General features: G+C 43.7%; 1 protein-coding gene across 5 annotated transcripts in view; it reads left to right on the top strand.

Annotated features, from left to right (window-relative positions):
* The window catches only part of pds5a (PDS5 cohesin associated factor A), a 441,642-nt gene that overhangs the window by 269,117 nt on the left and 159,285 nt on the right, over positions 1-13,240 (top strand). For all 5 annotated transcript variants that reach the window (XM_085968917.1, XM_085968922.1, XM_085968897.1 and 2 more), the window contains exon 8: positions 2,771-2,911. In XM_085968917.1, coding sequence (XP_085825043.1) covers positions 2,771-2,911 — 141 coding nt within the window. The remainder of the gene's footprint in view (positions 1-2,770; positions 2,912-13,240) is intronic.

The raw sequence follows: 13,240 nt of genomic DNA, 5'->3' as shown, positions 1-13,240 counted from the left end.
ACACAGTGGTTCAAGAAGGCGGCCCACCACCACCACCTTTTCAGGGCAACTAGGGATGGGCAATAAATGCCAGCCTTGGCAACGCCAACACCCCAAGAGTGATTAATAAAAATGTCTGCAGGATAGATTTCACAACTTGGGCGCCAGTCCCCAGAGATTAACGAGGAGGACTTTGTAGGGTTGACTGTGCTGAGATTGCCCGAGTCTTGTCCTGGGCCATTGCCAGTAAGTCCACCAATATTTTTCTTGTAATCGTGTTTCATTGCAATCTTTTGCAGCTGAGTGGCTTGACCCGAGTAGGCAAGAACGGGTAAGGGTGGCACGTTCCCTTCCATGGACGATACTGGTGAACCAGTGGGTTTTTACAGTAATCTGAAATTTTACCTGGTAGTAGCCCATAAATTACTAGATTCATTAAATTCAGCTTCACAACTTGCCATGCTTGGATTTGCACTTGCGGCCTCTGGGTTGCTGATCCAGTATCAGAACCACCACACTGCTGTCCCATCTGAAGTTAAATCTACCTTCAAAAAGCTGGGTTTTCTCTTTTATGGCAGCAATTCTTTGTAAAGCCCTATAGCTGGGAAGACTCTTCACTTGCCTCCTGGAAAGGATAAAAGAAAATGAATGGCCAATGGGCAGTTCTGTCTAACCTCTCTGCTGGTATTTTTGTTGTGTCTCTCTTTTACTTTAGAACTGTGGTCAGTGCTTCCATGATGTCATTGTATGACCTTCCTAAATTACAAATGAGCCATCCTACACTTTTCTTCCTCCTTGCATCCTTATTGTATTGTAATTAAGACTGCAGAGTCTCCCCTACTCATTCTTTCTCAGGATCTTAAAACTGTGGAACTGCCGAACTCCCAGAGTCCTTTATTCTTATAGCTTTTTAAACACAAGCTTGGTGTTACAGGTAGACTATCCTTTATCCGAACTTCCAAAAACCTCTAAAAACCGAAAGTTTTTTCGTTCAGCGTAAGTCGTGCGCACGACGCCGACCCCCACCCCCGACAAATTTCCCAGTCTTATAAAATACCATCTGAAATCCGAAATTTTCCGAAAACCGAAACGCGGCTGGTCCCGAGGTTTTCGGATAAAGGATAGTCTACCTGTACTAAGTCACTTCATCCTGATTTATCTTTTACTCTTTCCAACCTTGGAAGTGTCCTGCACTAAGGGCCTTGGCCTTTCATCTTTGTTTCTGAATTTATTTATTTTTAAAATGACTTTTAAATGGCTTGAGATTGTGCATTTCTTAATCATATACTGGATTATAGAAGAAGAGCATTCTTAAAACCACTGAACTGTTGAATAGAGCATGCTAATGACATCTTGTAACTGAATACCAACTTATCACCATAATATTGTTACCTTGAAACTTTGCCATTATCCTCTGGTGTCAAACTGGAAACCACCCTTGTAGAAGTACTTGCTTGTAACTCACTAAGACAATTAATTTTAACTATTTATTAGAAACCTTGCTCTTATCTGACATTTTGTTTACAAAATATTAACCCAGTCAAAATTTTCTTTGTGTTCATAAATTACTTTTTAAATGCATTTTACTTTTGAGGATCAGATCATTGAGCCATAGAAAAGCTCATGAGAGGAGATACACCACCCCAGCTCCAGGTTACAACCTGGTCAAGATGCCACTGTCATTACAACTGACAACTACCTGAATTATGCTATATTTTTAGCAATTCCTAAAATACCACAATACTTGGGAGCAAAATATGCATTTAAAATAGCGCAGTTTTTGCGCTAGAATAGATTTGAAATCTAGCACTTTCTGTTGGCAGTTGTATGTCATTTTTATGACATTTTAACAACTTTTTCAAGACACAAATTTTAGGGCAGTATGTTGGAGCTCTAATATGCTGCGTCAAGGAAATAACGGCATGCGCGTTACGGGATAGAGTTTCCCAGATAATGTGCTCTTTTTTTCTCAGCAATGCAGGTTGTGGATCAGAAGTGGATTTCTTCAATGCCCCTTGTTGCATTGGTCTGCTTGAATCTGTAAAATTTGATGCCCCCAATCTGGAATAGGTAAACCGTTCTAAACAATGTTTCCCCTAATTTTTTTTGGGGGGTGCACGGCCCCTGTAATGGGTTGTGCGGCCTATTCACAGTTTCATGTGCGCAAAATTTTGCATTGATAAAGCTGGTCCCGGGCTGCGCGGGACCGACAGAGAGCTGCGCAGCCACAGAGGTTGGTTCTAAACTAAAACTGGTTTTGAACTGAACTTCAATCAGATGCCAGAAAATCAGCACATTTCTGGTTTCCTTTAGTCTATTTGCCCAAGTTCAGAACAGAACTTCAGTTATTCTGAAATTATTTTTGGTTTTAGTGTTCCCAAAGTCAAGCATAAGCAGAGTGTAAAAATACTACGGGTTTGGCGTTTTGAACTGGGGTAATTTATCAATAAATTTAAAGTATTGTAACAAATAATATAGGCTGGAAAAGTAATGCCATTGCTATTTCAAAAAACCTAGATTTAAATTTTATATGAGCATGAATATAATAGAGGAGGTGGGACAGCACCCACTCCAAAGGATGCAATTTTGCTATCTTTAGACGGTTACGCTTGGAAATACACAAATTTTGAGTTAGTCAGTAGAATTCTGTTATTATTTCCTATGTTTTGAAATGAGTGTTACTGGGTTTTACTTAATGGTGATATTTATACATGTTACTATTTTGTTTCTAATATGCTCTGGTTAACTGGTTTCAACCATTTATATTGTTTTCTGGCATTTGTTTCACCAGTTCTTTAATCAGGTCCTAGTCCTGGGGAAGTCTTCGGTCAGTGATTTGTCGGAACATGTTTTTGACCTCATTATGGAGCTTTTTGCTATTGATCCTCATCTACTGCTCTCGGTTATGCCACAGCTCGAGTTTAAGCTCAAGGTAAGTCTCGGTTATGTTTAAGGATCAGTAACTGCTGAGACATAAATCTCTTAATTAATGATTATCCTTTGGATTCTGAAGTTGAAGCAATTTTTGTTTTGATCTAAAGAGTGGTAATGGGAATAACAAGGGCTTTCAAAATGTGCAAGGAATTCAATGGGCAGCAGTATTGGATAAATTCTGAAGACAAGCAAAAAGCAAGTGAGAAAAATATTGAAGATAAATACTGAATTTAAGATTGCCTTTAATAACTGAAGTGACAACTAAGCATTTTTCAAATAGACAGCCGCAGTAAACAAAAGTTAAAATATAGATCCAGATAAAAGTGATAGCAAGATAGCAAGAGGCTGGAATCTAGGGACAGATAGAAATTTATTAAAAGTTACAGTCTACTCCTATTAATTTGAAGTTACTTAATTCAAATTACTGGATAATTCAAATTGCATTTATAAGGGCCACTCTGCCATGTTAATGCAGTTGCTTAATTTGAATTTCTGGATAATTTGAATATTTCTGGGGCAAAAACAACTTGGAATTATTGCGAATAAATTGTATTGTCTTTACTTAGGAATAAGTGATTTGCTGAGTGAAATATCCAATTTCCAGGAACTGCAGAGGAGGACCTAAACTAGACAAATAGCAAAGGATATTCTGGCTATACCGAGGTTAGATACGCTTAAAAGAAACAAAATTCCAAGTCTGGACAACTTGCACCCAAGTGTTTTAAAGCAAATGAGGGTTGAAATTAGTGAAGCTGACATTTTGTAAGTTTGCTAAACTTGGATGACATTCCTCAGCTTTGCAAAGTGGCTAACATATCTCCATTGTTTAAAATGATTGTGGAGACATACCTGGAAACTGTTCACGAGTGACTTGAATATCTTGAGGGAAGATTTTCAGATATCTAGTGGCTGAACACCAGGAAAAGAATAACCTGTTAAAGGACAATCAGTATGGACTCAGGAAAGGGAGCTCGTATTTAGCAAATTTACTTGTGCTTTATGAAGCTATTACTGAGGTAGCACAGAGTGAAAATTAAGTTCATATCATGTACTTAGATATTCAAAAAGCTTTTAATACTATTCCACTTTTGATACTATTCCACTTCAGCGATTAATAGTGAAGGTATGGAGTCACAAAATAACAGGTCAGTGACGGTACTGGCTAGAAAACTGATTTAAAACAGGATAGCTGTAAATAGAATTTTTTCAGTCTAGAATTAGATTGAGTGGGGTACTCCAGGGAACATTACATTTTTGTGCCCTCTATCTGCAAGTTCGCTCTCTTTCTCCCTTCCCCCCCTGCTGAAGCTATTGATAGCTTCCTTGAAATTTGGTTCTGTTGCCATTCTTGTGTAAATCCAGTTGGTGAGTGTCAGCAGCTCATTTGACTGCACAACCAAGACCGATTCTGCCCCCAACATCCACATGCAGACATTTCCAACAAGGGTTGCTGGACAGTTATCAGGAGTGGAAACCCTAGTAGATTTTCTCCTTAACCCAGTGGTGCTGAGACCCACGATGGCACCACGGCCACTGCATTAGCTGAGATGTGCTAAATCAGCACAGACTGGAGATCAAAGCTGGGACTTTTCTGGTATTTATAGAACCATAGAAGTTTGCAGCATAGAAGGAGGCCATACAACCCATTACATTATTCTAGAGCAATCCAAAACTACTACAGCAAACCAAAATTAATTGGTGGTCTGTGCTGGTGCCACAATTCTACATTAGTAGTTTAGCCGTAGGACCTCTTTGTAACTGATATGTTGCAGGCACTGTCTCCCTATATCACATTAGTTTTCTAAAGTACACAGCCTGCAGAAGCTCTAAAATAACTCTTCATGAATCACTGGAACACTGGGAGGTGAACTTACATATTTTGGGTCTTTTCTGCTTTTCCTATCTTAGATACTTTGGCTTCTGTATTTTAGATTGAACACATAAGAACATAAGAATTAGGTGTAGGAATAGGCCATACGGCCCCTTGAGCCTGTTGCGCCATTCAGTAAGATCATGGTTGATCTTCGGTCTCAACTCCACGTTCCTGCCCTATCCCCATATCCCTTGATTCCTGTTGAGTCTAAAAACCTATCTCTCTCAGCCTTGAATATACAATGACTGAGCATCCATAGCCCTTTGGGGCAGGGAATTCCAAAGATTGACAACCCTCAGTGAAGAAATTCCTCCTTATCTCAATCTTGAAAGGCCCTTATCCTGAGACTACGCCCCCCAGTTCTAGACTCAAGAATAATAACTTGTATTTATATAGCGCCTTTAACGTAGTAAAACGTCCCATGATGCTGCACAGGAGCATTGTAAGACAAAAAATTTGACACCGAGCCACATTAAATTAAGGCAGGTGACCAAAAGTTTGGTCAAAGAGGTAGGTTTTAAGGAGCATCTTAAAGGAGGAAAACATCCAGGGGAAACAGGTTTTAAGGAGCAACTTAAAGGAGGAAAACATCCAGGGGAAACAATCAGCATCTATCCTGTCAACCCCCCTCAGAATCTTATGTTTCAATAAGATCACCTCTCATTCTTCTAAACTCCAGAGAGTATAGGCTCAATCTCTCCTCTCATCTCAGGAATCAATCGAGTGCACCTTTTTGCACTGCCTCTAAGGCAAGTATACCCTTAGATAAGGAGGCTAAAACTGCACAGTACTCCAGGTATGACCTGTATTATTGTAGCCAGACTTCCTTACTCTTGTATTCCAACTCTCTAGCAATAAAAGCCAACATGCCATTTGCCTTCCTAATTGCTTGCTGTAGATCTGTACACCGTACTCTAGCTTGTGGCCAATCTAGTGTTTTTTATACAGTTCTAGCATAAGCTCTCTGCTCTTGTATTCTATGCCTTTTGGCTAATAAAGGAAAGTATCCCATATGCCTTTTTAACGACCTTATCTATCTGTCCTGCTACCTTCAGGGATCTGAGGACATGCGCTCCAAGGTTCCTCTACATTTCTCAGCATCAGTATATAGCTGAGGCCCAAGCATTGATCCTTGCAGCAACCATGTCTAACCAATTTGATTGAATTTTTCGAGGGGCTGACTTGGTGTGTGGATGAGGGTAATGCAGTTGATGTAGTCTACATGGACTTCAGTAAGGCTTTTGACAAAGTCCCGCATGGGAGACTGGTCAAGAAGGTAAGAGCCCATGGGATCCAGGGCAATTTGGCACATTGGATCCAAAATTGGCTTAGTGGCAGGAGGTAGAGGGTGATGGCCGAAGGTTGTTTTTGTGACTGGAAGCCTATGTCCAGTGGTGTACCGCAGGGATCAGTGCTGGGTCCTTTGCTGTTTGTAGTATACATTAATGATTTAGATATGAATGTAGGAGGTATGATCAGTAAGTTCGCAGATGGACACGAAAATTGGTGGAGTGGTAAATAGCGAGGAGGGAAGCCTCAGGCTACAGGACGATATAGACGGGTTGGGCAGAGCAGTGGCAAATTGAATTTAACCCTGAAAAGTGTGAGGTGATGCATTTTGGGAGGACTAACATGGCAAGGGAATACACAATAAATGGTAGGACCCTAGGAAGGACAGAGCATCAGAGGGACCTTGGTGTGCATGTACATAGATCCCTGAAGACAGCACGACAGGTAGATAAGGTGGTTAAAAAGGCATATGGGAATCTTGCCTTCATTAGCCGAGGCATAGAATATAGAAACATAGAAGATAGGAGCAGGATTAGGCCATTCGGCCCCTCGAGCCTGCTCCGCCATTCAATGATATCATGGCTGATCATCCAAATTCAGTACCCTGTCCCTGTCTTCTCTCCATATCCCTTGATTCCTTTAGCCTTAACAAATATATCTAACTCCTTCTTAAATATATTTAATGAATTGGCCTCTACGGCCTTCTGTGATAGAGAATTCCACAGGTTCACCACTCTCTGGGTGAAGAAATTCCTCCTCATCGTCCTAAATGGCTTACCCCTTATCCTTAGACTGTGTCCCCTGGTTCTGGACTCCCCGGCCATCGGGAACATCCTTCCTGCATCTAGTCCTGTTAGAATTTTATAAGTTTCAATGAGATCCCCTCTCCTTCTTCTAAACTCCAGCGAGTATAAGCCCAATCGACCCAATCTCTCCTCGTACGTCATTCCTGCCATCCCAGGTATCAGCCTGGTGAATCTTCGCTGCACTCCCTCCATGGCAAGAACATCCTTCCTCAGATAAGGCGACCAAAACCGCACACAATACTCAAGATGTGATCTCACCAAGGCCCTGTACAACTGCAGCAAGACATCCTTGTTCCTGTACTTGAACCCTCTCGCTATGAAGGCCAACATACTATTTGCCTTCTTAACTGCCTGCTGCACCTGCATGCTTACCTTCAGCGACTGGTGCACAAGGACACCCAGATCTTGTTGCACTTCCCCTTCTCCCAATCTATTGCCATTCAGATAATAATCTGCCTTCCTGTTTTTGACACCAAAGTGGATAACCTCGCATTTATCCACATTATATTGCATCTGCAATGCTTCTGCCCAATCACCCAACCTGTCCAAATCATCCTGGAGTTTCTCGGCATCCTCCTCACAGCACACACGCCCACCCAGCTTTGTGTCATCTGCAAACTTGGAGATATTACATCTAGTTCCCTCGTCTAGATCATTAATATATATTTTGTCAATAGCTGGGGTCCTCGGACCGATCCCTGCGGTACCCCACGAGTCACTGCCTGCCACTCGGAAAAAGAGCCGTTTATTCCAACTCTTTGCTTTCTGTCTGCCAACCAGTTCTCTATCCAAGTCAATACCTTGCCCCCAATCCCATGTGCCATAACTTTACACGTTAATCTCTTATGTGGGACCTTATCGAAAGCCTTCTGAAAGTCCAAATACACCACATCCACTGGTTCTCCCTTATCTATTTTACCAGTTACATCCTCAAAAAATTCCAGTAGATTAGTCAAGCACGATTTACCTTTTGTAAATCCATGTTGACTATGTCCGATCCTGTCACTGTTTTCCAAGTGCTCTGCTATTACATCTTTTATAATGGACTCTCGCATTTTCCCCTCTACCGATGTCAGGCTTACCGGTTTATAATCCCTGTTTTCTCTCGACCACCTTTTTTGAATAGTGGGGTAACATTAGCTACCCTCCAATCCATGGGTACTGTTCCAGAGTCTATCGAATTTTGGAAGATGACCAGCAATGCATCTACTATTTCTAGGGCCACTTCCTTAAGTACCCTAGGATGCAGATTATCAGGCCCTGGGGATTTATCGGCCTTCAATCCCGTCAATTTCCCTAACACCATTTCCCTACAAATACTGATTTCTTTCAGTTCCTCCCTCTCATCAGACCCTATGTTCCCCGGCATCTGTGGGAGGTTATTTGTGTCTTCCTTTGTGAAGACAGAACCAAAGTATTTATTTAATTGGTCTGCCATTTCTTTGTTCCCCATTATAAATTCTTGTGATTCTGACTGCAAGGGACCTACGCTTGACTTCATCAATCTTTTTCTCTTCACATATCTATAAAAGCTTTTACAGTCAGTTTTTATTTTCCCTGCAAGCTTACTCTCGTACTCTATTTTCCCCCTCTTAATTAATCCCTTTGTCCTCCTTTGCTGAACCTTAAGCTGCTCCCAATCCCCAGGTTTACTGCTTTTTCTGGCCAATTTATATGTCCTCTCCTTGGATCTTATGCTATCCCTAATTTCCCTTGTTAGCCACGGTTGAGTCACCTTTTTGTTTTATTTTTATGCCAAACTGGGATGAACAAATTCTGTAGTTCATCCATGCGATCTTTGAATGTTTGCCATTGCCTATCCACCGTCAACCCTTTGAGTAACATTCCCCAATCAATCCTACCCAACTCGCGCCTCATACCATCGTAGTTTCCTTTATTTAAATTCAGGACCCTGGTCTCTGAGTCAACTACTTCACTCTCCATCTTAATGAAGAATTCGATCATATTATGATCGCTCCTCCCCAAGGGGCCTCGCACAACAGGATTGCTAATTAATCCTTTCTCATTACATAATACCCAGTCTAAGATGGCCTGATCTGTAGTTGGTTCCTCGACATATTGGTCCAGGAAACCATCCCGTATACACTCCAGGAATTCCTCCTCCGCAGTATTGTTACTAATTTGGTTAGCCCAATCTATATGTAGATTAAAGTCACCCATGATAACTGCTGTGCCCTTATTGCACGCTTCTCTAATTTCCATTTTAATGCCATGCCCAACCTCCGCATTACTGTTTGGGGGTCTATATACCACTCCCACTAACGTTTTCAGCCCCATGGTATTTCTCAGTTCTACCCATACAGATTCCACATCATCAGAGCTAATATCCTTCCTTACAATTGTGTTAATCGCCTCTTTAACCAGCAATGCTACCCCACCTCCTTTTCCTTTTTGCCTATCTTTCCTGAATATTGAATACCCCTGGATGTTGAGTTCCCAGCCTTGGTCACCCTGGAGCCATGTTTCCGTAATCCCAATCATATCATATTCGTTTACCTCTATTTGCGCAGCTAATTCATCCACCTAATTACGAATGCTCCTCGCATTAAGACACAAAGCCTTCAGGCTTGTTTTTTTAACACTCTTAGACCTTTTAGAATTATTATTTACTGTGGCCATGTTTGATTTAAACCCTTGATTTCTCTGCCTGCCACTTTTAATTTTCTCCTTCCTGTCTTTTGCTTCTATCCTTGTTTCCCTTTCCTCTGTCTCCCTGCTCAGGTTCCCAACCCCCTGCTATTTTAGTTTAAACCCTCCCCCAGTGCACTAGCAAACACTCCCTCTAGGACATCGGTCCCGGTCCTGCCCAGGTGCAAACCGTCCGGTTTGTACTGGTCTCACCTCCCCCAGAACCGGTTCCAATGTCCCAGGAATTTGAATCCCTCCCCCTTGCGCCATTCCTCTAGCCATGTATTCATCTGAAATATCCTTCTATTTCTACTCTGACTAGCACGTGGCACTGGTAGCAATCCTGAGATTACTACCTTTTTGAGGACCTATTTTTTAATTTACCTCCTAACTCCCTCTATTCAGCTTTTAGGACCTCCTCCCATTTTTACCTATATCGTTGGTACCTATATGCACCACGACAACTGGCTGTTCACCCTCCCCTTCCAAAATATTCTGCAGCCGCTCTGAAACATCCTTGACCCTTGCACCAGGGAGGCAACACACCATCCTGGAGACTCGTTTGCGGATGCAGAAATGCCTATCTATTCCCCTTACAATAGAATCCCCTATTACTATAGCTCTACCCCTCTTTTTCCTCCCGTCCTGTGCAGCAGAACCACCCCTGGTGCCAGGAAGTTGGCTGCTGCTGCCTTCCTCTGATAAGTCATCTCCCTCAACAATATCCATCCCCCTCAACAATATCCAAAGTGGTCTATCTGTTTGAGAGGGGGATGACCACAGGGGACTGCTGCACTACCTGCCTGCGCCTACTAATCTGCCTGGTGGTCACCCATTCCCTTTCTGCCTGTCCAACCTTTACCTGTGGTGTGACTCACTAACTGAATAAACGTGCTATCCACGATGTCCTCAGCATCACGAATGCTCCAGTATGTATCCATTCGCAGCTCCAGCGCCGCAATGCGGTCTGCCAGTAGCTGCAGCTGGATAGACTTCCTGCGCACATGGTCGTCGGGGACACCGGAAGTGTCCCTGATTTCCCACATAGTGCAGGAGGAGCACTCTATGGGGCCGAGCTGTCCTGCCATGACTTACCCTTTAATTAATTTAAATTAAATCAAATCAATACCACCAATTAAATGATATACTCAAGGGCCCTTGGTTACCAACAGTCCCTGCTACACCACAGAGCTTAGAAACTATAAACCACAAAATTTAAGTTTGGAAAAAAAGAGAGAAATACTCACCAACCAATCACTTACCTGCTTTCTGGTGACGTCACACTTCGATTACTTTTTACTTCTCTCTCTCCCGCTCTGAGATTGGTAAGCCTACCTGGTCTGCTGCCGCTTTTATGCTCGCTCTGCCGCCGCCGGTACTCCCAGGTCCGCCGCCGCTTTGGGGCCTACCTGGTCTGCCGCCGCTTTTATGCTCGCGCCGCCGCCGCTTCTCCCAGGTCCGCCGCTGCTGTGGGGCCAACCTGGTCTGCCGTCGCTTTTATGCTCGCTCTGCCACCGCCGCTTCTCCCAGGTCCGCCACCGCTGTGGGGCCTACCTGGTCTGCTGCCGCTTTTATGCTCGCTCTGCCGCCGCCGCTTCTCCCAGGCCCGCTGCCGCCTTATATAAGAGCAGGGAGGTTATGATGGAGCTGTACAAAATGCTTGTTAGGCCACAGCTGGAATACTGTGTGCAGTTCTGGTCGCCACACTATAGGAAGGATGTGATTGAGGAGATTCACCAGGATGTTACCTGGGCTGGAGCTCTTCAGCTATGGAGAGAGGCTGGACAGGCTGGGGTTGTTTTCCTTAGAGCAGAGAAGGCTGATTGAGGTGTACAAAATTATGAGGGGCATAGATAGGGTAGATAGAAAGGAACTTTTCCCCTTGGTAGAGGGGTCAATAACCAGGGGACATAGTTTCAAGGTAAGGGGCAGGAGGTTTAGAGGGGATTTGAGGAAAAACTTTTTCACCCAGAGGGTGGTAGGGATCTGGAACTCACTGCCTGAAAGGGTGGTAGAGACGGGAACCCTCAAAACATTCAAGAAGCGTTTAGATGAGCTCTTGAAACGCCATAGCATACAAGGCTACGGACCAAGTGCTGGAAAATGGGATTAGAATAGACAGGGCTTGATGGCTAGCGCAGACACGATGGGCCAAAGGGCCTCTTTCTGTGCTGTATAACTCTGTGACTCTAACCCACTAATTACAGCCTGCCAATCTGAAAATGACCCGTTTATCCCTACTCTCAGTTTTCTGTCAGTTAACCAATCCTCAATCCCTGCTCGTATATAACCCCCAATCCCATGAGCCCTAATTTTGTTTAATAACCTCTTGTGTGGCACCTTATCGAATGCCTTTTGAAAATCCAAATATACTGCATCCACTGGTTCCCCTTTATCTACCATGCTAGTTACATCCTCAAAAAACTCTAATAAATTTGTCAAACGCGATTTCCCTTTCATAAATTCATGCCATTGCTACCCTTGTCCTTCTCGGTTGTAGAGGTCACGGGTTTGGGAGATGCTGTTCAAGACGCCGTGGCTTGTAGATGGTGTACACTGCATCCATTGTGCGCCGGGGTGGAGCGAATGAATGTTTAAGGTGGTGGTCTCGGGTGCCCATCAAGCGGGCTGCTTTGCCCTGGATGGTCTCGAGCTTCTTGAGTGTTGTTGGAGTTTGTTATCCAGGCAAGTGGAGAGTATTCCACCACATTCTTGACTTGTGCCTTGTTGATGGTGGAAAGGCTTTAGAGAGTCAGGTGAGTCACTCGCCGCAGAATACCCAGGTTCTGACCTGCTCTTGTAGCTACAGTATTTATGTAGCTGGCCCAGTTAAGTTTCTGGTCAATAGTGACCCCCAGGATGCTGATGGTAGGGGATTCGGTGATGGTAATGGTGTTGAATGTCATGGGGCAGTGGTTAGACTCTTGCTTGTTGGAGATAGTCATTGCCTGGCACTTGTGTTGGGTGCGAATGATACTTGCCACTTATCAGCTCAAGCCTGAATGTCATCCAGGTCTTGCTGCATGCAGGCATGGACTGCTTCATTATCTGAGGAGTTGCGAATGGAGCTGAACACTGTGCAGTCATCAGTGAACATCACCACTTCTAACCTTATGGAGGGAAGGTCATTGATGAAGCAGCTGAAGATGGTTGGGCCTAGGATACAGCGCTGAGGAGCTGAGATGATTGGCCTCCAACAACCACAACCATCTTCCTTTGTGCTCGGATTGACTTCAGACAATGGAGAGTTTTACCCCTGATTCCCATTGACTTCAATTTTACTAGGCTCCTTGATGCCACACTCTCAAATGCTGCCTTGATGTCAAGGGCAGTCACTCTCACCTCCCCTCTAGAATTCAGCTCTTTTGTCCATGTTTGGACCAAGGATGTAATTAGGTCCGGAGCCGAGTGATCCTGGCGGAACCCGAACTGAGCATCGTTGAGCAGGTTATTGGTGAGCAAGTGCTGCTTGATTGCAGTGTCAATGACACCTTCCATCACTTTGCTGATGATTGAGAGTAGACTGATGGAGCAGTAATTGGCTGGATTGGATTTGTCCTGTCTTTTGTGGACAAGACATGCCTGGGCAGTTTTCCACATTGTTGGGTCGATGCCAGTGTTGTAGCTGTACTGGAACAGCTTGGCTAGTGGTGCGGCTTGTTCTGGAGCACAAGTCTTTAGCACGACAGTCGGGATCTTGTCGGGACCA

Source organism: Somniosus microcephalus, chromosome 2 (genome assembly GCF_052327205.1).
Source record: "Somniosus microcephalus isolate GS21.2 chromosome 2, FLI_Smic_1.0, whole genome shotgun sequence".
Taxonomy (NCBI): domain Eukaryota; kingdom Metazoa; phylum Chordata; class Chondrichthyes; order Squaliformes; family Somniosidae; genus Somniosus; species Somniosus microcephalus.
The sequence above is the reverse complement of the archived record's forward strand: the minus strand, read 5'-3'. Positions and strand labels throughout refer to the sequence as shown.